The 23,271-nt window shown below is 40.5% G+C and overlaps 1 protein-coding gene across 8 annotated transcripts in view; it reads right to left on the bottom strand.

Annotated features, from left to right (window-relative positions):
• Gbf1 (golgi brefeldin A resistant guanine nucleotide exchange factor 1) overlaps nt 1-23,271 on the bottom strand; it is a 129,590-nt gene that overhangs the window by 88,662 nt on the left and 17,657 nt on the right. For all 8 annotated transcript variants that reach the window (XM_029472348.1, XM_029472350.1, XM_029472349.1 and 5 more), the window contains exon 3: nt 22,935-23,001. In XM_029472348.1, coding sequence (XP_029328208.1) covers nt 22,935-23,001 — 67 coding nt within the window. The remainder of the gene's footprint in view (nt 1-22,934; nt 23,002-23,271) is intronic.

Genomic DNA, 23,271 nt, shown 5'->3' with positions numbered 1-23,271 from the left:
AAAAAAAAAAAAAAAACTCCAGACCTGCAAGATGTTTCAGTGGGTAAAGTGCTGCCAAGCTGGGTGACCCTGGGATCCACATGATGGAAAGACAGAACTGACTCCTTCAACTGTCTCCACACACACCTACCATGGCATACATGTACTCATCTATATACACACACTAGACAAATAAATAATCCACAAAAAATAGAACAATTTTTAAATTCCAGTAAACATATATAATTTTCAATTTATCTTACTGTGGATTTCTAGCGATCCTGGGTGATCCATTCTCAGATATGCCAGGGTCAGTTAGTCTGTGTGACCAAACTTAAGGCAGAAAGGATAATACGTTACTTTTTAAGTAGAATATAAAAACAAAGTATGGGGGCAGGATAGATGTCTCAGTGTTAAGAAAACTTGTTGCTCTTGCAAGGATTTGGGTTCAATTCCCAGCACCAACATGGAGACTCCTAATCTAGTTCCAGCCGATCTAATTCCCTCTTCTGACCTCCACAGGCACCAAGCACACATGTGGTACAAAGATATACACATGAACAAAGCAATCATACACATAAAATAAGTAAACATAAATATGTACACACACACACACACACACGTGTAGAGAGAAGGATTCAAGAGAGGCTTTATCTGTATATCCCTGGCTGTCCTGGAACTTCTGTAGACCAGGCTGGCCTTGTACTTACAGAGATCTCTCAGCCTCTGCCTCCTGAGTGCAGGGATTAAATGTATGTGCCTGAAACAAAAATATTTTTTAAAGAAAAAAAAATTATGACTTCCTCCTCCAAGGCTCCAGGATCTTTAAGGAGGGGGAGGAGGGGTTGCACGAACCAGAGGTAGTGAAACTTTTCCTGACACTTGAACTCACATCAGTTTTGATTGTATGCACCAAGATCCTAGCATGGGTGAGGGAAGGACAAACAAAGCCCCACTCCTAGATAAGGAGTTATTGGCCAATGATGGCTGCTGGGAGAGAGACAGTTGGTTTTCTTAAGGGATGTGGCCCTGGAAATGCTACTCATGCTCCAGAAGACAGCGTTATACCCACGGCAGCACTAACTGGACTCAATGTTTCTTAAAAAAGAGTCCATAGGTTGGAGAAATGACTCATCTATTAAGAGCAATTGCTGTTCTTCCAGAGCCCACATTCCCAGCATTGCTATCAGGTGGCTTACATCCATCCACCCATTGACTCCAGTTCCAGGGATGTAATGCTCTCTCTTCCAGCCTCTGAGGGCAACTGTACACAAGGAGCGTACATACATACACTCAGGCATGCACAGAGACATATAAAATAAAAATAAATAAATCTTTTTTAAAAGAGCACCAGGTATGGTGGCACAGGCCTTTAATCCCAGCACATGGGAAGCAAAGGCAGGTGCATCTCTATAAGCTCCAGGTTATCCAGGACCTCATAGTAAGATCCTGTGCCAAACACAAACAAGAAGAGAACATAAAATTGGGAGGGAGAAGTAGTGGGGAATAAGGGAGAAAGAGTGGAGTCATTTAATCAAAACATTATATGCATGCATGAAATTATCAAACAATAAAAAGGTATCGATTCTGGACTAGGGATAGAGCTTAGTGATAAAGCATGTGCTTAGCATGGAGGCATGACACTTCCAGTAACACACACACACACACACACATATATTTTTGTTTATGTTTTCACTCTGTCACTCCTAGACTATCTACCTAGGAGTGAACCACCTTCCATGTGGGTAGCAGTCCTGAGAAGCCTACACTATGAAGAACTGAGGCCTCTGGCAAATGGCCATGGTGAGCTTGGAAACAAGCCTTCCAGTTCACTCTGCCTTCAAATGGCTGTCTCCCCGACTTATCTTAAAAGAACCTACCTACTAGCTAAGTAGCCCCCAAATTCCTGACCCCCAGAAACTTCCTGAATTGTTTTTTTTTATTAAAGATTTATTTATTGATTATATGTAAGTACACTGTAGCTGTTTTCAGACACTCCAGAAGAGGGCACCAGATCTCATTACGGGTGGTTGTGAGCCACCTTGTGGTTGCTGGGATTTGAACTCCAGACCTTCGGAAGAGCAGTCGGGTGCTCTTACCCACTGAGCCATCTCACCAGCCCGTTTTTTTTTTTTTTTTTAAAGTTGCCATATTTTTGGGTAATCTGCTATACAGCAATAGACTATAATCTCAAACTCAATGTGATGGAAACCTGTCCTGTATGATAACATGACTATCTGATGAGCTAGTAAGTAAGAAAGAACCATCTGGTCTGGGGAGACGCCTCAGCGAAAAGTGCCTGCCTTCAAGCCTGACAACCTGAGTTCAATTCTTGGAATCCAAATGGAAAGAGAGAACTGCATCTCACAAGTCGTCCTTTGACTTCCATGCATGCACTGTTGCAAACACACACACACACACACACACACACGCACAAATAAATGGAATTAGAAATAATCATCTTCAAACTAAAAGTGAGCAATGCCTAAGGTATCACTAAAAGTGAAAAGTAAGAATAAAAAGATGGCTTCATTGGAAGGAATTACCTATCTTTCCCAATACTAATCTAATCACTGTCAGAGTCAAAGAGCCTCCGTGAGAAAAGCCCAAAACAATATCCTCTTGCTAATTAGATTACCTATCTTCTACCTCTCCAGACATGGGATTAATTAAAGATAGGTTTTGCAACCATGGAAGCCACATTGCGATGGCTGTCTCTTATCAGATCAGTTATGCGTTAAAGTTGAGGCAGCAAATGTGTCCCCAGAGACAGATGCCTGACACTAAGTTGAGAGTCACAGGATTCTCCCTGAGTTTTCCTTACCTCTAAATGCTGTATAACTGATGTTCACTGAATTCTGATATTTGTATGAATAAAAATGAAGGGATTTAGCAAATCTTGTTCCTGCACACAGTTGTCAAAAAAAATCTGACCTTTAGAACAGGAAAAAGAGGGGGATTTACAGATTTAAAGAAGAGGCAGTAGCTGTCTGCTGTATAACAAACCTTTGAAAAATTATGAAGCAGTGAAAATCCCCTACAGGTTCCAACAAAATGTGTCCAATTTGCATTCCAGCAAAGCTCGCCATACATACCGCTTGGCTCCTGCGTATACTTCCAGGCAAATAAAGCCCAGGGAATAATCCCACTGGGACCCAAGTCTGATCTCTGATATATTACAGCTACGGAGCTCCGAACCTAGCTCCACCAACTGCCTTTTTGGTTCCAAATAACTAAATCAAACTCATCCTGATAAGCTTTGAAAACAGGGACTGTGAGGAGTGGTTTAATGACTGTTACAACTCAACCTATTACAGACCACGGTACATTACAAGGGTGGGGGGGGGCAGTGGTTCTTAAGCTTTCCACGTCCCCAAATCTCTCAAGACCAAATCCAGACGCACCTGTCATTCACCACACCTGACTTATTCAAAGCCTGACTTTGATCAAGTGGTTAGAATACATTCGTAACCTAACACCAAATGTACTGATGGTGGAGGGATATTACAGTGACTACCATCTGTGTACTTTGAAACTGGCTCAGATTTACTGAACAACAAAAAAAGCAACCAATAGTGGCATTAAATACGTGAATATATTCTGATTTACAGTATTTTAAGGAAGTACATAACAAACACTAAGTACTTAAAAAAACATCTTTCTAAAGGTTAGAAAAATCTATCACTCAACATGTAAACTGGAAAGAACACTGCTAAGAAAAAAAGGAAAAACATATTTCTAAAGAAAAGCAAGGAATCAGTAGTTCCGGTATGCCCCCTTCCTTCCTTCCTTCCTTTTCCTCCTTCTTCACTATCTCTCTCTTTTTGGAGACAAGGTTTCACTATGTAGCCCTGACTAGCCTAAATCAGGCTAGCCTTGAACCTGTTACAATCTTCTTGCCTCAGCTTCCCAAGTGCTAGAGCCGTAGGCATGCAACACTACACCTGGCTAGAGTTTTAATATAAGTAGTGGTGGAAGGGCAGAGTATATAACCTAATAACAGAGTGGTAAGACTGCACTAACCCAATATGTTAGGTCATAGGCTTGACCTTTGACAGTACACACCACCACCACCACCACCACCCAGACAGTAGTAACAACTGAAATATGGTGCCAATCACACTTCAGCGAAGGAGTTAAAACTCCCTCTTTAGGCTATTCTAGGGCTAAGACAGTACATGTTAGTTCAGTGCATGTGCAAGACCCTGAGTTTGATCCCCATCACTATTACCAATGAGAGAAAGAGATTGATTTTATAAGCAGGCAGAAAAAAGTGGCAATCTATCTACAAGCAAACTGAGATTACAGTATAGCAAGATTTGGCCTATGATGTGGTCAAGGAATCTAATGGCAGAATAAACCAGAAATAATACCCATCCCAAGACACAAACGATAACTGTCACCTTTTTTTTTTAAACAGGGTCTCAACTGTATAGACTTGGCTGGCCTGGATGTCATATTTAGACCAGGCTGGCCTTGAACTTACAGAGATCCACCTGCCTCTGCCTCCCAAGTGCTGGGATCAAAAGGGTGGCCATCAAGTTCAGCAACTTTTTCTACTTTCTGCAAGTCAGATTTCAACCCTCTCTGAATATTTCCTCTAAGCTATGATCACTATATTTGTTGCAAATTGTGGGAAAGTCTTTTGTTGTTATTGTTTTTCAGTGCAAGCGATTGAGCCCAGGGTCTCAAGCCTAAAAGGCAAGTACTCTACCAAAGGAATCACACCCTAACTCAAAAACACATTCTTAACTCCTTTTTTTTTTTAAGATTTATTTATTATAATTAAGTACACTGTAGCCATCTTCAGACACACCAGAAGAGGGATTCCAATCACATTACAGATGGTTGTGAGCCAACATGTAGTTGCTGGGATTTGAACTCAGGACCTCTGGAAGAGCAGACAGTGCTCTTAACTGCTGAGCCATCTCTCCAGCCCTCCACATTCTTAATTCTTAAGCACAAAAACTAAAACCTTAAAACACTGGGCCCCAAAGAACAGCCAGCCCACTTACTTCAGGAAAGATGTTGCCAAGATAACAAAACTGGAAGGAGCTTTATTATCAAAGTCTAATCAGGTCTCAAAAGCTTTTGAAGTTATGATAATAATTTTTTTCAAACAGGGTTGGGACATAACTCAGGGGTAGAGTGCTTGCTTGTCTATTGTCTCAGGCTTTTGTTGCTGGAACCAAGGCAACTCTTATAAAGGAAAACATTTAATTTTGGCTAGCTTATAGTTTCATAAATTTGGTCCATTATCATCATGGTGGGAAGCATGGCAGACATGATACTAGAGGAGCCAAGAGTTCTACATCTTGAGCCAAACACAAAGGGGACTGTGTGCTACACTAGGTGTAGCCTGAGCATAGGAGACCTCAAAGCCCACCCCCACAGTGACAAACTTCCTCCAAAACCACACTTTGACCTTGCCTTCTAATAGCGCTGTTCCCTATGGACCAAGCACTCAAACACATGAGTCTATGGGAACCACACCTACTCAAACCACTACATCCAGCATACTTAAAACAAGTATTGGCAAAAATATAGAGAAATTGGAATCCTTCTGTACTTCTGAGAACGTAAAGGAAAAGAAGGAAAAATCATTCGGCAAACATAGAATTGCCACATGACCTAGCCATTCAATTCCAAAGTACATACCCAAAAAACTGAAAACAGGTACTAAAACCCACATATGCATACATTCTTAGCGACACTACTCATACATTTTGTGATTTGAGGCAAGGGCTCCCATAGCCCAGGTTGGCCTTGAATTTGCTATTATAGCAAAGGATGACTTTGAACTTCTGACCCTCCTCCCTTCACCTCCCAGGCATTAGGATTATAGGGGTGTACCAGCGTTTTACTGTGGTGCTGAGAATGGAAACAAGGGTTCAATGCATGCTAGGCAAGCACTCTACCAACTAAGCTCTGCCCCCAGTCAAAGAATTTCTAGATGCAAAAATGATTTATAATTCATGAAATTCTATTTAATTGTAATATATAATCTCTCATAGATTTAGTTTTTTTTTTTTTTTTAATGCAGAGTGTTGCTAGGTAAGCAGCCTTCTAAGCAGCTCAGATAACAAAGAGCTTGAAGAGTTAAGGTCTGTGGTAGAGTCTAGCGCCCAGAAACACCCCAGCTGTTTCCTGCCAGCTGCTGCTTCATGTCTGACTTTCAATAGAGTTCATTTTCTTTGTATGGTTATTTTTGCCTCTCAACCGGTCTGGTTTGAGGAAAGAATGGTTACTTTTCAAAAGAGAATTTAAGCAGGTAAGGGTTTGTATAACTGTAAAACAAAAAAAAACAAAAAAACGAAATTTAAGTCATGGATATGGCTATTTATTGAGTCTATTTCCTAACTTTTGAAATAGATCTGATTTTTACACCCAATTTCAAATGTAGGAAAAGACAGAATTCAGCAAGTGTATCCAACCCCTGCCAACTCTTCTTCTGCCCTCAAAAGGAAGGAGAAGGAGAAGGAGAAGGAGAAGGAGAAGGAGGAGAAGGAGAAGGAGAAGAAGAAGGAGAAGAAGAAGAAAGCAAAAGTCCCAGAAGTACAGGAAATTGTTTCTCAGAGGAAAGACAACACTTCCTTTCCCAGAACAATCCATCTCCCACACTGACATCCTGCTCCTACTATATTTACCCAACCCAAATGTGCCCGTGATAGACCTCCAGCTGCACTCCTGCCTGCCACATGGTCCTGTCACTCAGCTAGAGCTCTCAAAGGGGAATTCGTCCAGAGGACAGAGCCTAGAAATCACTACACACTAATCCATGCTTCCTCTATTGCTAGCCCTCAGAGTAAAGTGAGACAAAATACGGACAGTATTACTACTCCCTGTTTATTTTGGAAGTGACTGGGGAGACAAGAGGAACTTCATTTTATGTAGTTGCTAATTTTGACTGCTCTCATAGTAGCTAGTGAGGGAGCATGAACAATGAAAAGACTGAAAAGGAAAGTTAAAAATAACCTTGTTGATGCTAGCCAGCCAAGACACATCACTTAATATTTTCTTCCACCTTAACCCACTAGGATCAGTCTGTCAAGTCACTGTATTATAGAGGGATCTCTTCAGTTCTGAGTAGGCAGATCCAGTGAATAACTCATGGGAATGTCTCATGCGCCCCACTTCATCCTACCTTATAACACACTCACTGAAAGGGAAAACCCAAACTAGACCTATGTAATAGGTCCCTAGTTCAGGGCTCTGCATTCTCAGTGCTTCTCTCCCACTGCAGGTCTCCTATCCCAAGTCCTTTGCTTTTGCCTCTATCTGTTCTTTCTATCTGCATCTCTATCTGCTTTTCTGTCCTTATCTATCTTTCTCTTGCTTTTAAATGGACAAGGTTTTCTTAAGAAAATATGACCAATAGCTGACAAGGTTTACAATAGTCACCCTCATATCTGTAGCCCATTGTTGACAGCAAAGATACTCAAAAGCAAGCCTGTATCTCTTTTCTAAGAAGTACAGTATGTTAATGAGATCCGTAAAGGTAATATAGTAAAGTGCAGGGAAATGTCGGCAAAATGGAAGGAATGGTGACAGAAAAAGAGAATAGGAAACGATTTTCTAATCATTTCTCTTCAAGTTCAAGGGACAGAGGTATTTCCAAACCTTATAGATTTTTAAAAGCTTATGGACAATTTCTCAATGAACTCAACTAAACCCTTTTAAATGTTCTTTTTGGGGGAATGGATTTTTTTTTTTTTGAAACAGGGTTTCCTTGTCTGTAGCCCTAGCTGTTTTGGAACTGGCTCTGTAGACCAGGCTGGCCTTAAATTCAGAAATCTGCCCACTTCTGCCTCCCAAGTGCTGGGGTTAAAGTACACCACCACTGCCTGGTTAAAACACTCCGTTAATTTTATGTTTGTATGTGTACCATATGTGCACAGTGCCCATAAAAGTCTGAAGATTGGGACTTGTCACATGGGAGCTGAGAGCTAAACCCAAGTCCTCTACAAGAGCAGTAAGTATCCTTCACCAGGGTGGTCATCTTTCCACCCCACCCCACATACTTTTAAATGTTCTGAGATTCAAAGTAGAAAAAGGAGGATGAATTTATAGCCAATTCCACTTATTATAAAAGACAGGGGCTGAGGGTATACATCTCAGTAGTAGACACTTGTATGCTTTTAGCTCGGGCAAGGTTGCCAGGTTTAATCCACTACCACCAAAGATAGATAGATAGATAGATAGATAGATAGATAGATAGATAGATAGATAGAAAAAGAAAAGATTTATATGGTTGCCACCATTCTGACCTAAAAAAACAAGTATTTGTGCTTTTGGTTGAGTGGAGAAAAAATTGCCACCGGGTGATGCTAGCATAATTCTAGGAAATGATCAAGACCCCACCCAGTCAAGCCTCATCGAGACAAATCTTTTTCTAAATATATTTATGTTTTTATGTATGGGTGTTCTGCCTGCATGTATGCCTGTGCAGCATGTGTATAAAGTGCCTGTAGAGGCCTGAAGAAGGTGTGTGATCCCCTATGACTGAAGTGGTTGTGAGGGAATCAAACTGGGTCCTCTGGAAAAGCAGACAGTGCTCTTAATCACTGGAGCCATCTCCCTAGCCTCAAGACAAATCTTTTTGGAAACATCAAAACTATGTGTTTTCTGTTTTTCTGTGACAAAGTCTCAAATAGCTAGGCTAGCCTCAAACATATTATATAACTGGGGGCAGCCTTATTCGACCCACTTCCCACTGCTAGGATTACACACTAAATTTTTTAGTATTTTGGGGACTAAACATCAAGTCAATGTAGCATTGTATATTTAGCAGTGGATTACTGAAAAGTCACCAATTTGGTGAAGTGCTTCATTGGCAAATAGTTTTTGTTCTACCTATCAAAGGAAAAGAGGGGAGAATGCCCCATCTTCCCAATTATTCAGTCTTTATCTAGAGGTTGTCAGTGAGAACAGTCAGCATAATACTGTGTGGTGGTGTGCAGTTCTCAGCCCGTGGCTCATTTTCAACATATCAGCTCACAGAAAAACATCGGCATTTCTAAGACCTTTGCGAGTTATATACTAAAGGCAAAAGGTGCAAAGCCAGGCTTCACTCGGGAAGCTTCAGTGCGTCTGACTGACACATCACAGTGAGGCACATTCTATAAGACTCTCTCCTGGAGACCAGCTTCGGTGCGTGGTGGGCAGTGTGAACACTTGTTTAACAGATGTTCTGAGCAATAGTTTGACACTGGAGCTTATTTTTCATCAGCTCTTCAATTTTCTCTGGTGAAGTCTTACTTTTATGATTTAAATTCTTCATCTACCTTTACTCTGGCTGCTTCTAATGTTGTCTTATCATTTGTTTAAAAACAAACAAACAACAACAACAAAACATTTTGTAAGGTTCTGCCCAGTGTTTTAAAAACAACAGTGTTATAAAACCTTGATGCTCAGTCAGTAACTTATTTTCCTCAAAAAAGAACAGCATCACAGCTGGGTATGTTGGTGCACTGTGATAATCCCAGTACTTGGAAGACTAAGGCAGGAGGATCATGAGTTCAAAACCAGCCTGAACAGCATAGTAAGTCTCCCCAAAGAGCAAACAAAAAAACAAAGGGGCTAAGGATTTAGTTCCAATGGCAAAGTGCTTGCTTATCATGCAAAAAGTCCTGGGTTCAATTCCCAGCAGTACATAAAGCAGGCTTTGCGGCTCACGCCTGTAATCCCAACACTCAGAGACAGGGCGGTCAGAAATATAAGGCCATCCTCAACTATGAAGTAATTTAGAAGCTAGTCTTGACTATATTAGACCCTCTCCCCTGCCCACCCCCCCCCCAAAAAAAAAAGACTACTCAAAATTCACTCCTATAAATGGCTTATTGGTTCTAAGTAGCAAGTAGTACCCATATAATAAAGAATCCATGCAATACTTAGATGATTAAAACTAGTATTACAGGCAGTTTAATTTAGAAGCTAGTCTTGACTATATTAGACCCTCTCCCCTGCCCCCCCCCCCCCAAAAAAAAAAGACTACTCAAAATTCACTCCTATAAATGGCTTATTGGTTCTAAGTAGCAAGTAGTACCCATATAATAAAGAATCCATGCAATACTTAGATGATTAAAACTAGTATCACTTATAAATGACAACTATGGATATGACAACATAAAAGCACCACTGTATTAGCAGTGATCTGTAGATTCATGCCAAATACACATAACCTGAATCTAATTATGAATAAACATTAAAAATGAGAAATATCAAAAGAGGGAAAGTGAGAGGGAAGAACAAATAGAGTAGATGGACAATAGATCTATGAACCTTATCTGTGATTATAGAAATTATCAATGTCATAGCCAGTGTAGAGGCACACGTATGTAATCCCAAACACTTGGGAAACAGAGGCAAGAGAATCTCCATTAGTTTGAGGTCAGCCTGCCCACTGTTTAAAATGCCACCCCTGGGATCCTGGATAGTATATGCAGCATCTGCTCTGGCCGAGCAGACCGGGAAGAAGTTTTCCTCCATAGCTTCTGTTTGGTTCCTGCCCTAAGTTCCTGCCCTCACTTCCCTCAGTGATGGACTGAGAGCTGCAAGGAAAGACAAGCCTCTTCTCCCCACGTTGCTTTGGTTGCAGCGGTTTATCACAGCCATGGACATGGAACTAACACATAAACCAGAACCAGGAGAGGCACTGCGTGACAGAACTGAACTTGTTGTTTTGGGGTGACTATGGAGGAGTTTAGAACTTTGGGCTAGAAAAGCCACTGAATGCGTGTTTGGAGCTTAATGAGATGATGGTAGAAACAAAGTCTGCAGACAACGGAGCCTGGCTTGTGAAATTTTAATGGAAAATTTCACAGGTCCTTCAAGACTATTTGAGAGACTGATATTTTGAATTAAGAATCTGTTATTCTGGTTATCTGAGGCTGTGACTAACATAAGAGGCCAAAACAACTAGAGTGAAATCTTGGCTTTGCTGGGACAATTGATAATGGTCACCTGGGGCTGAAGAATCAGCTGTGATTAAGAAGAGACCAGTATTATTGATGCAAACTCTTCTGGAAAGTGTCTCCAGGTGGTACTGCTTTTGAAGACTGAAGGGATCATGGAGAATAGCTGAGACTTAACACTGTGAATGTGCAGGCTCAGCTGCAGTGAAAGTAGCAACGATGAAGTGATCATGGAGAGAAGGTAAGGCTTGGCAGCCTGTGGCAGGGCCACAGTCCCTGAAGAGAGCTCAGAAGGAGCTTTTGGTAAAGGCTCAGCCGAGTTGCATCATTTTGAAGATGCCAGTACCACAGAAGGAACACCAAGGACAGCAGCAATTGTGGAGTAGAACCATCCTTCGCCTAGGAGACAAGCAGTATGTGCTGTGGATGACAGAGCTAGAGAAGCAGACTTAAGCAAGATTCTGTGGAGCCCAGAGGACCTTGACTGGGTCCCAGACATCAAGCACTGAACTTTGCACACTTGAATTTGAAGTTTTGCTTTGATTTCAATGTAGCTGTATCCTGGTTCTTAAGTCTTGGAATAAGAAAACATGTAACTTATTTTTTATTTTACAGGAGCCCACAGTTTAGAAACTGTGAACTTTCAGAGTCTCTCTGAAAACTGTGGTGTTTTAGGGAGATGTTGGATATTTTATTTATCATCACCATTATTATTGGGCATGGTTTCTCTATATAGCTCTGGCTGTCCTGAAGTCACTCTGTACACCAGACTGACTTCAAATTCAGAGATCTGCCTGCCTCTCCCCCTCAAGTGCTGGGATTAAGGTGTGCTCCACTACTACCAGGTATTTTTGGATATTTTAGAGAAACTGAAATTTTAAAGTGAATTTTTAAAGACTGTGGGACTTTAAAAGTTGGAATTTATTTTTATTAGATATTTTCTTTATTTACATTTCAAATGTTATCCCCTTTTCTGGTTTCCCCTCGGAAAACTCCTATCCCCTTCCCCCTCCCCCTGCTCACCCACCCAGTTGGAATGTTTTATATTGTGATATTAATATAAACATGGCATCTTAGGGACAAGGAAGGAAGGAGAAGCTAATAGTAATGTGTTTGTGGGTCAAATTGACAAGTGGTCAACTGTCCTGGTTGCTTTCTATCAACTGGGTAGAAGAAATCAATTAAGAGAAAATGCCTCCATAGGATTTCCTAGGAGCAAATCTGTGTGGCATTTTCTTTATTAAGATTGATATGGGAAGGCCCAGCCCACTGTGGGCAATGCTACCCCTTAGGCATGTGGCCCTGAGCAAGCCACCAGGAGCAAGCCAATAGGAAACATTCTTTCATGGCCTCTGCTTCAGCTCCTGCCTCCAGGTTCCTGCCTTATTCTTGCAATGATGAATGTGACCTCAGAGATGCAAGATGAAATAACCCCTTTCCTCCCTAATTTGCTTTTGGTCACAGTGCTTTATCACAGCTATAGAAACCTAGCTTAGACAAACATTAATGGTAAATTACTGAATCATTAAACTTCTTAAACTTGATCATTTTACTTAGATTAAGTGAAATATCTTTGTTCTTACGAAACATACACTGAAGTGTCAAGGTGCATATGATTAATTTCTCAAATAATTTAGAAAAAATAACTGTATAGTGAGAAAGAAGACAATAAAATCAACTAGCAAAAGGGCCTATGGGGGACATCAGTATTAATTTTACAACTTTCTTGCAAATTTGAAATCACTGGTTGGGCATGATGGTACAAGCCTGTCGCCGCAGCATTGGGAAGGGAGGACAAGGCAGAGGACTGCCATGGGTCTAAGGCTAGCCTGAGCTACAGAGTAAGTTCTAGGCCAGCCTTAGGTACTGTACGACTCAATAAACCACAAAACAAACAGACAAACATTTCAAAGCAAGATTCCAAAAACTACATATTACTATCGGTTGCTCTGATAAAAATGTCTTAAAAACTCAATTAGGTAAATGGGGGTGAAATAATCTCTGGTGTAGAAACAAGCCAACTTCCTCTTTCCCTCTGGTCTTTGGAGAAAAATTATACCGACATAAACATTTCCCTTATCTTCCTTAGTCCACACACAATCCAGTTTTATGTTATTACTTGAGCCTGTAGTCTACCTAGAACCCTGGAAATATCTCCCATTCCCTACATATATAACAATTCCATCAAAGCAGGCATTATTCATTTTTTTCTTCATAGAATGTAGAAAACAGAATGAGTCTTTAAACCCTGAAAGGAAACTGATTAAGATGCTAAGCTGGTGCTCAACTGGGAGGATTAATGAGCCTTATTTGGATTCTGACAACAGAAGTCCATTTTCCCTGCAAATGTTTCCCTACAATCTCTGTCCAGGTGAGCTGAGCCAAGGACTTTTTCCCTGGGCAGAGGTAACTAGGATCCTTCACCAAAGTCATCAGGCCTGCTCATAAAATGTGTTTCCTTATAGTGAGTGCTAACAATGAACCACAGATGTACATTTATACCAGAGGAGGATGACGGGGGGAAGAGAAAAAATAGGAAGAGGAGGAGGAAGAAGAGAAGGAGGAAGAGGAAGAAAAAGAGGAGGAGGAGGAAGAAGGGGGAGGAAGAAGAGGAGGAGGAAGGGGGTTAGAAGAGGAAGAGGAGGAGGAGATAAATAAATAGTAGGGGGGACATCCTGACAACACTCTTTTGGATTCCTTGTCCAAGAAATAATACTGCAAATCCAAAACAGTCCTGGGAGCAGGGTGAATTAAACTCTGCCAGGCTTCCAACTGTTTTGAGTATTATCAACAAAAATACAGCTTGACTATAACCCTTTCCTTCCTCCTTCCTTTCTTTCTTTCTTTCTTTCTTTCTTTCTTTCTATTTTTTAGCACGTGTGTGTGTGTGTGTGTGTGTGTGTGTCGGAAGTTTACACTAGGTATCTTCCTTGATCTCTTCTTTATTTTCTGGAACAAAGTCTCTCACTGAACCTGAAGCTCACCAACTGGCTAAACTGGCTGGCCCTTCCACCCAGGCATCCTGTTTCCACATCTCTAGAGCTGAGATTACCAACCCATGCCATTGTGTCTAGCCTTCTACCTGAGTCCTAGGGATCCGAGCTCAGAGCCTCAGACTTACATGGCAAGCACTTTACCAAATGACCATAACCCAGGCTCTGAATGAAATAAAATAATATTTGCCCTTATTAATAACATGTGATACACCAATAGCTTCTACTTTATTTTCCCACTTCCTCATTAATGTTACCTGCTTTATCAAAAAGCATGAAGTACTCAAAAAGGCATGTTAATAGAACAAAGTAACTAGCCAGTCTAAAGATGATTTCACTGGTCAAACTTGAAACAACTTAAATATTAGTAATACCTGATTACTTATCAGCATTGACTAATTATAAGTCAAATAAGAAAAAAATAAATTTGACATCAATAATGGTCATTATTTATATGAACTTTCTGTTCTGAACACTTATTAAAACCAAGAATTAAAGGTTTACCATGCCTTTCTAGGGAAAAATTTTGGTTTATTCTCCAGTTAAAGAGGAAAGCAATTGTTCACAGAGAACGCCAAGTAGTAAATGCAAAATGAATGATAGAGTTAGAAAATCATAACTATCTATGATCTACTAAATAAATATAAATTAAAATAATTTTAATAAAATAAAAAATAATAATTAGGAGGTAAGCTGGAAAAATGAGCTGCTCGGTAAAGAGCACATGCTGCAAACTCTGACAAGCTGCATTTGGTCCCTGGAATACAGGTAAAGATATAAAAAAATTACAAAGTAACAATAAAAATAATTCATTAATTAGAATTGGGTAAGAGATGCCACACACCTCATTGTTACATTATAATTCACTATGGGAAGCAATCTGAAAATATTGTTTTAGCTCACTGTAAGACAGTCATGACATCACCTCAGTTCCTGTTTTGTTAAGTCAATTTAGTGCCAGCTTTTTGTTAAAGATTATTTTTATTTTTTCTGTGTATGTGCATTTGGCCTGCATAGATACATATGTGCACCATGTGAGTGCTTGGTGCCATGGATCTCCTGGCACTGAGTTACAGACAGCTGTGAGCGGCCATGTGGGGACTGAGTGTGGGAGGTGAGCTCTAGAGCACAGTAGCAGCCAGTGCTCTTAACCGCTGCGGTGCTGCTCCAGCCTCAGGTGCCAGTTTCCTTAAACCTGCTGTTTATTCAAAGAAAAAGAACATTCATGTGGAATGAGGTGTTTTCCAGTTTTGTTTTATTTTTCTGCCAATTAATTATTTAAAAACAAAAATAACTAATGGAAAACACCAATATCAGGGAAATCTTATTTGTTCCTATTTTTAAAGGACTTTTCTCAATTCAAGGCCAATCCTATATAACACTGAAGCCCTCTTGGTCCTTTACCTATTCCATCATGTCCCCAGCTACCCTTATCCTCCATTTCTTAAGCTGCTTTCCGGGAAATGGGACACGTGGAAGCAAGTGCATGGGTGACAACAGGAAGTCCTTCCTCCTGCAGCACATCTGGCTCTTCCCTCCAACCCAGTGATGGTTTATTATCCTCTGATGCAGACTCTCAGACTCCTTCCAAAACACCCACAGTTCACACAGGAGGCAATAATGTGAACTCCACAGCTGACAAGTAATGGCTCAGGAAGCATGAAACAAGGGAATGTCAGTGTGCTCTGTGCACATGTGGCAGCCCTTCAGAACATGACCTACAGTCGCAGCAGTGGCTAACAGAAGGCTGGTGCTCCAGAAGAGACTTTCCATGAGAAGCTAGCCAGAAGGCATCCAGCAGCACTTGTCCATCCAAGTCCAAAAGGCTATAAAACAAAGGCTACAGAAAAGGGTAGTCAGTGCCTGTTGACTTCCTGAGGCAGAAGTGAGACCACAAAGAAGTCAGAGCTTCTCACCTACCCACCTACCACGAATTTCTAAAGCGGTCTGAGCTAACGGGTTCTATTTTGTATTTTGCTATATAGCTAACTGTCTTTTAATGGTTCATTCTTTCCACAAGCATACCCTATACTATTTCAGAAACTAGGCTGATTAGTGACCATCCCATGAACATGAGGCAGGGAGAGAAGGTAGAGTTAAAACAAACCTTTCATTATCTTTCCTGCTTAAAACTCCACATTGATTGGATTTCAAACATTTGGCTTTCTGTAAATCCTTTTGGCATTTGCCCAGAGTTTGAGTGGGTGTAGAAGAAAGAGTTTACTACCTCCTTGTTAAAAACAAAAGAGCAGCTGGCTTTCCCTCCTTTATGCAACTGACTGCTGACACAGCAAGTTGGGCATATACCCAGGGCGACACTCAGCCCTCAGGAGAAACAGTGCTAAAGAACAGAGAAGATGCACCTAACCCTCAAGAGACTGAGGCCCAGGGAGTGGGGAGGTCTGAGGATGGGGGTTGGGACATCCTCGTGGAGATGGGGGAAAGGAATTATGGGTGTGGAATAGTCGGAGGGTAGACTGGGATAAAGTCTGAAAAAAAAAAAAAAGGCGGCAAAGGCAATAAAAGCAACCCTAAGGAGTCTTACACCTGACACCTGAGGCCATCCTGCCACAATGCCTACAGACTATGCTAGAACGTGCTCAGGTACCTCTGCTACCTTTTTTTTTTTACTTTGAGAACTAATATATTAACAATGCCCTTTGTAGTATTATTATTAATTATTATTATTCCCCTTTATAATTAGATATAGTAAAAACAAAACAAAACAAAACAAATAAACAAATATTCCTACCAGCCAGACTTGCTTCTGTAGGCTGTGTGACTGGGTATTACCACGAGTAAAGGCAGAGCTGTACCCCAAGAAGCAACACTATACAGAACCCTCTCCTTCCCTTTCCCTTTCCCTTCCTCCTTCGGAGACAGGCTCTCACTATGAGCTCATCCTTTCCTGGACCTGTAAAATCCGAAACCCTGTCTCGAAAAAACAAAAAAAATAACAACAACAAAAAAAAAACAGGCTGGTCTCAAACTCATGACGCAGCCGCTTCAGTCTCCCGTGTTATAACAGGCACGCATCACCACACCCGCTATCTAGTCTCAAGGGTCTTCATTACCCCGTCATATGTGTGCGTGTCTGTGTCGACATGAGCTGATGAGCATTGAACCAAAGCTCACCATTGGCCATCTTCTGTTGTTCTTCACCTGAATTTTGAGGCAGGATCTCGTAACCTTTTTTTAACAAGGTCTCATTTTGTTGCTCCATCATGATTTGAACTGCTGAGCCTCAGCAGTTCTGCCTCTACTTCACAAACAGCTGAAAATATAGTTACTGTGCCTAGTAATCAAGCCACACTCTAACATGCTCATCAATCTTATGTTTTGTCTGTGTGTGTGTGTGTGTGTGTGTGTATGTATGTATGTAAATATATACTACATTTTTATATATCATCTTATGTTTTATTATAAACCAAGAAAGTAAATAAGTGGTATAGGAAATACATATATTTGGCCAACTTTGCCCCTTCCAATATTCAGTCATTTATATAAATTTATCTGACAAACCTGGTTCTTTTAATTTCCTCTAAAAAGAAACAAAAATAGTTTTCTGTTATACCTTGAAAATTTAAAAGTTCAATTCTTGCCAGACATAGTGATATACACCTTTAATCTCAGCACTCAGAAGACAGAGGTAGAAAGACATCTGCATTCCAGGGTAGCCTGATCTACATAGTGAATTCCACCAGCCACACCTACATAGTGAGACCCTGCCCCAAAACAAAGCAAAACAAAAAGTTTACTTCAGGGCTGGTGAGATGGCTCAGCAGGTAAGATCGACGGCTGCTCTTCCAAAGGTCCTGAGTTCAAATCCTAGCAACCACATGGTGGCTCACAACCATCCGTAACGAAATCTGGTGCCCTCTTCTGGAGTGTCTGAAGACAGCTACAGTGTACTTACATATAATAAATAAATACATACATACATACATACATACATACATACATAGATATTTTTAAAAAAAGTTTACTTCAGTTCCAAGTGAAGGGAAGTCAATGGCTCACTCATGGTTCTTCATGGGCTATCTAATGATCTATTACTCTGCTATTCCGCAAACTAGAGACACCTATAGAAAAAATGAATATATACATTCAATCTATACAGGAAATAAATCTAGTGACCTAATATAATGTGTTCAATCATTTTCCTGACCCTTACTCCTAGGGTAATCAGGCATCCTTGAGCAGCTCTTTTCTACCTAGGCAGCTATTTCTAAGAGGTCTGGGCCAGACAGGTGTTAAGTCATAGTTCCTCCCAGATTGGCTTCCAGACTCTGTTTAAATGTTCTCTGAAACCTCTGGAGGGTAGATGTACTCAAACCTCCTAGCTCAGATTCTGAATTCAACAAGCTTGAGGCAGACTGTACCCTACAGGTGTGTTTGTCCAAGATAAACTATATTTAAATAAACTCCAACACACTCACTTTCTCCGGGCACCTGCCTCTCCCTCTTAAACTCAAGTATGTCAGAGTTCCTGCTATCCCAGTTAGCTCAGTAAAAAGATAGCCTATCACTGAGATGTATTCTATGCAATCCACTGAAACATCTAAATTGTGGCCTATAACAGCTTTACAAGCTGTTTTCAAGCCACCTTGAAAAACACAACCTTTATTCATTCTTCTTGAGTTGTTACTCAGATCAACAACAACAACAACAAAAATGGCAGCAAGCTAGACATGGCAACAGAAACCTGTAACCAAGCACATGGGAAAATAACCCTGTGCTAAATAAATAGTAAGACCAAGTCAAAGAGTGAGAGAAGGAGGGAAGGTGGCCGCCAACTGTCCTCATTCACTGTCATCCTCTCCACATCTTGGAAGCATTATACGGAACAGATCAGAGATCTCAAGTCATTTCAGAGTGGTTTGACAGCCATTAGTCTTGTAACACCAGAGGCTACAAAAACACAACATTTGGTTCACCATACACAAACACCATGGTTCTCACACTCTCTCAGTTATTTTATATACAAACATTCATATATATATACATGCATATATGGTATATATATATATATATATTTGGAGATATATATTTACACACACACACATATATACACACATATATATATATGAATGAATAAGAAGTCTTCTTCAAAAAAGAAATCTTGTAAGAAATTTTTGTTATGAATTTTAGAATATTTCTTTCTGATGAAAATCCAAGATTTTTCTAGCAAAGAATCCCTTTGTAGATGTAATTTACAAATTTGTGAACACACAAGAACACAAACATACAGAGGAGGTGCTTGAAGACCTCTTAAGAAAAAGGACAACCTAAATGTGGATACAAATAAGCACAGCCAAACACCACAAATCATAACTGAATAAAATTCATTCCATAAAAGTATACTACATGAAGGTATTAAGACTTACAAAGACTTACCTAGTCTGGCAAAAAATTATCCAAAGATCACAAACCATGTCAGCTAGAATCACTGTTCTCAACTGTTATCTTTTTTCAGACCTAAAACCAAGAGCAGTATCAGAAGCCCTGACACCTGACCTTTCTGTTACGGCCCATTCCATGCCACAGATCTTACCACAGGTTCTAGCTTGAACATAACTCTAGTATTTTGCCAGAGCCCCATAAGATTACTAGAATGGTAAAAGGAAATGTATTACTGGAATGTGAAGCTATGGCAGTGTTTGGGCAGATTTAAAGGTCACATAGGGGCAAAAGGGCCACTCCCACTCCCACAGTGGCCCTTTAGCCCCTAAGCCCAGGATACCCCCAGCCCTGCAGGCAGCACAGAGTTAACTACCCACCCGCTCTAAGAAGCACAAAGGTACATCACTGCAACATGTCTAACATTTACATTGCCTCTCTCTGCTCATTAAACAGGTTTTGGTTAAATAATGAACAAACTGTATTACAGACTCCGATGAGAATTCCAAAATTATAAATCAACTGGGAAAGCCCAAAGGAGCAGACAGACAGGGAGGGGGGAGAAGGATAATATTGACTAATATAAAGGGCGCAGCTTGACAGTGGATATTCCTGCCACACCTGATCAAACATACTCTGTGGGGGGAGGGGAAAGAGAGCAAGAGAGGGGAGATGGGACAAGACAGCCTGAAATTTGCATCCGGAAAAGATTAAAAGGGATTCTTTGGGGATAGAGAAAATACATAATATATATTACTATAAATGCAAAACTGTACTAAAAGCTAACTCAAATGTCAAAGATTACAGCTTGAATAAATTTAAATATAAAAGCCATGTGCTTCCTTGAGTTAATGAGAGAGACATAAAAGGACAAAGTGGGCCAAGAGGCTGAACAGAGCCTTATGCTGCCTTTGCTGGGCAATGGGTCCAAAGCTCAGCCATGACTACACTCAAAGGCTTCCCTCCAGCATTCTCAGCCCTGAGACATGTGAATTTATCAGTGTTTTAATTTTACGTTTAATTTGTTTTAAATGAACTATGAAGCGGGGTGGTCCACACCCACAGTCCCAGCCACTGAGGAACTTAGCACAGCATCACTTGAGTCCAGAATCCAAAGCGAACCAGAGGAGCACAGCTGGGGAGCACAGCAGAATGCTGACTACAGTTTAAAAAAACAAGTTTTGAGCTAGAATTCACATACTATGAAATCTATCCTTGTAAAGTATACAATTCAGTATACAATTTCAGAGTTATGGAACCATAAAACACTTTCTTTGCCCCTTAAAAAACCACTCACAGTCCTAGAGAGCATACCTCTGCTTTCAGAAGAACTTCCTGAAACCATCCCAGGAGCCTGTAATGACTGAGGGAGCAGTCAGGTCCCCACCACTGACATTTTTTAGTCAAAGTAAAAATATAAAAATTCTGCACTTTTAATTGTAGGGCATTTAGTCATCCCAGTTTGTGTGACTCCTGACACAAATATTTTCTAAAGATACACATCTGTGAGAGTAAGTGGTTTGGACTCAACCAACTTCACTGGAGACACGGTTCTTATTTCCTTAGACAGGAAATGTACGTGTGTTGTATATATGCAAAAGTTTCTATGCTTACCAAAAAAAAGGGAAAGTTTTGAGCCAGAACTGGTAAAGTCATCACTCAAGAATTACATGTGATCATGAGCTGCTTGTTGACATGAGTATTGGGAACAGAACTCGGGTTAACCACTAAGCCACTACCTATATTTGATGTTTCAAGATCATTCTTTTTGGTTTGTTTGTTTGTTTGTTTGCCACTAGGGATTGAACCCAGGATCTCATGAATGTGAGGCAAACGTACTAACATTGAGCTGTATCTCTGATCCATTTGAATTTTTTTTTGTTTGTTTGTTTTAAGACAGAGTCTCTGCTGGCCCTGAACTCATTCTATAGCCTAAACAGGTCTTAAATTTTCAATCCTAGCCAGGCGGTGGGACACGCCTTTAATCCCAGCACTTGGGAGGCAGAGGCAGGTGGATTTCTGAGTTTGAGGCCAGCCTGGTCTACAAAGAGAGTTCCAGGACAGCCAGGGCTATAGAGAAACCCTGTCTCAAAAAAAAATTTTTTTTTCAATCCTCCTGCCCTAGGCCTGTACCACCATTCCTGGATTGTTTGTTGCTTCCTTGTTTAGGACAGGGCCTCATTTTATAGCCCAGACTCTCCTGGAACTCAGTATACACACAAAGTCCCTTGTACTGTGTAGTCGAAGTAACAGAGGAAGGAAGCCTCAGCCCTGTGTATGCTCCTTATTCTTCACTATGTGGCTCAAGCTGGCCTCAATCTCACGGTACTCCTGTCTCAGCCTCCTGAGTGCTTGGATTACAGGTGTTAGCTAGCCCCCAGACCCGGCTTACAGATCTAAAGCCTTTCAAAGTAAAAGGTGGTCCTTGATAGTGACTTCCATCTTGGGAAAACAACTAAGAATTGTTCTCCAAACTTTCTCTTGTGTTTCTCAAAAAATGAGGACATTTTTCATTTATTGTTTGTTTAGTTTGTTGAAGTCTAAATACTATTCAATTATGGTCTGAGATATACTACCAGCTAACAGGATTCCAGGGCTACACTACAAAACCACAGTTCTAAGACATCTAAGACTCCCTTTCCATCTGTATTGGGGGGAAAACCACAAGAGTAAAAGAAGAACAATAACTAACAACAACAAACTCACAGGAATTGATTGTTTTCCTTTTATTACTCTCTTCTCCCACACACAATAAAAGGCCTTTTATACATACAGTCTCCTCTAATTAAATGTACCAGGGCAATGGAAAACATGGAAAAGAGCACTAAACCAGGTGTCAGCAGCCTAAAACTTACTCCATCCCACCTCTGAGAATGAACTAGCTAAGTCACTTTAGGTGTATTGTTTGTTTGTTTGTCTGTCTGTCTGTCTATCTGCCTGTTTCATTTGAGATAGGTCTCTTCTTACAGCTTAGGCTGGCCTAAAACTAGTATGTAGCTAAAGGATGATATTGAATTTCCCAACCTCTTGACTCCTCTCAAGACCTGAGCTCACAGGTCCATGCTGATGTGGGCATCCACCATACCCAGTTTGATGGGCATCAGGACTGCATCTAGGGCTTATTTGTGAGAGATGAACACTCTACAAACTGAGCTACCCCACTTGCCTTCAGCTCCATCGATTTGCTTTCTTTCATTAAAGGAGACAACATTGTGATTGCCTTCTTCACACACCTGGGGAAAACTTAGCAAGGGTAATAAATATGGAAGTGGCTTTGAAAACTCTAAATGTGATTATTACATAAAGCTGATTTGACTAGGAAAATAAAAATCAAAGGACCTGAGAACATAGGAAGACTAAAAGATTGGCAAGCTTTATCCATGAGCCAAATCTGACTCGCTACTTTTTAAAAAAGAAATTATACACTTCTCCTATACATCTTATCTATGACTAGTGAACTCCACAGGCAGAGGTGAGCAGCTGAGCTGCACACAACCTTTGTAAAGCCTGAAGTGTTTACTATATGGTCCTGTCTTTGTTCCATTTATTTGTCCCATATGATCCGTTATATGAAAATTTTATCTATCCCTGCAGTAAATCAAATTCATGTATTTCTCCCATTACACTGTTTCCTACACGTGGGCCTTACCTGTCACACTGTTTAAGACCTCTTTCAGGTGACTGAAACTGTGCAGAAGGGGATCCCGTTCTTCATCCTAGGAAATCATAGGTCAAGAAAAAAATGATTAGTCCAAGATAGAAAAGAGAAAACAAAAGATCAAAACTCTTTCTCTAAATCCAACCAGAACATTTAGTAAGTTTTCCTTCTGAGGGAAGAAACTTAGCCATAGCTCCTTGCTCTCTTATTTCGGAGGCACTGGGAGTTTACGGAAAATAAGTTCTTCAGTGCTAGCCTAGAACCCAGTTTCTTTTATTCTCTTTAATATTTCTTACAGTTTATTTACTTTGTATGCATGTGCATATGG

Source organism: Mus caroli, chromosome 19, assembly GCF_900094665.2.
Source record: "Mus caroli chromosome 19, CAROLI_EIJ_v1.1, whole genome shotgun sequence".
NCBI classification, from domain to species: Eukaryota; Metazoa; Chordata; class Mammalia; order Rodentia; family Muridae; genus Mus; species Mus caroli.
The sequence above is the reverse complement of the archived record's forward strand: the minus strand, read 5'-3'. Positions and strand labels throughout refer to the sequence as shown.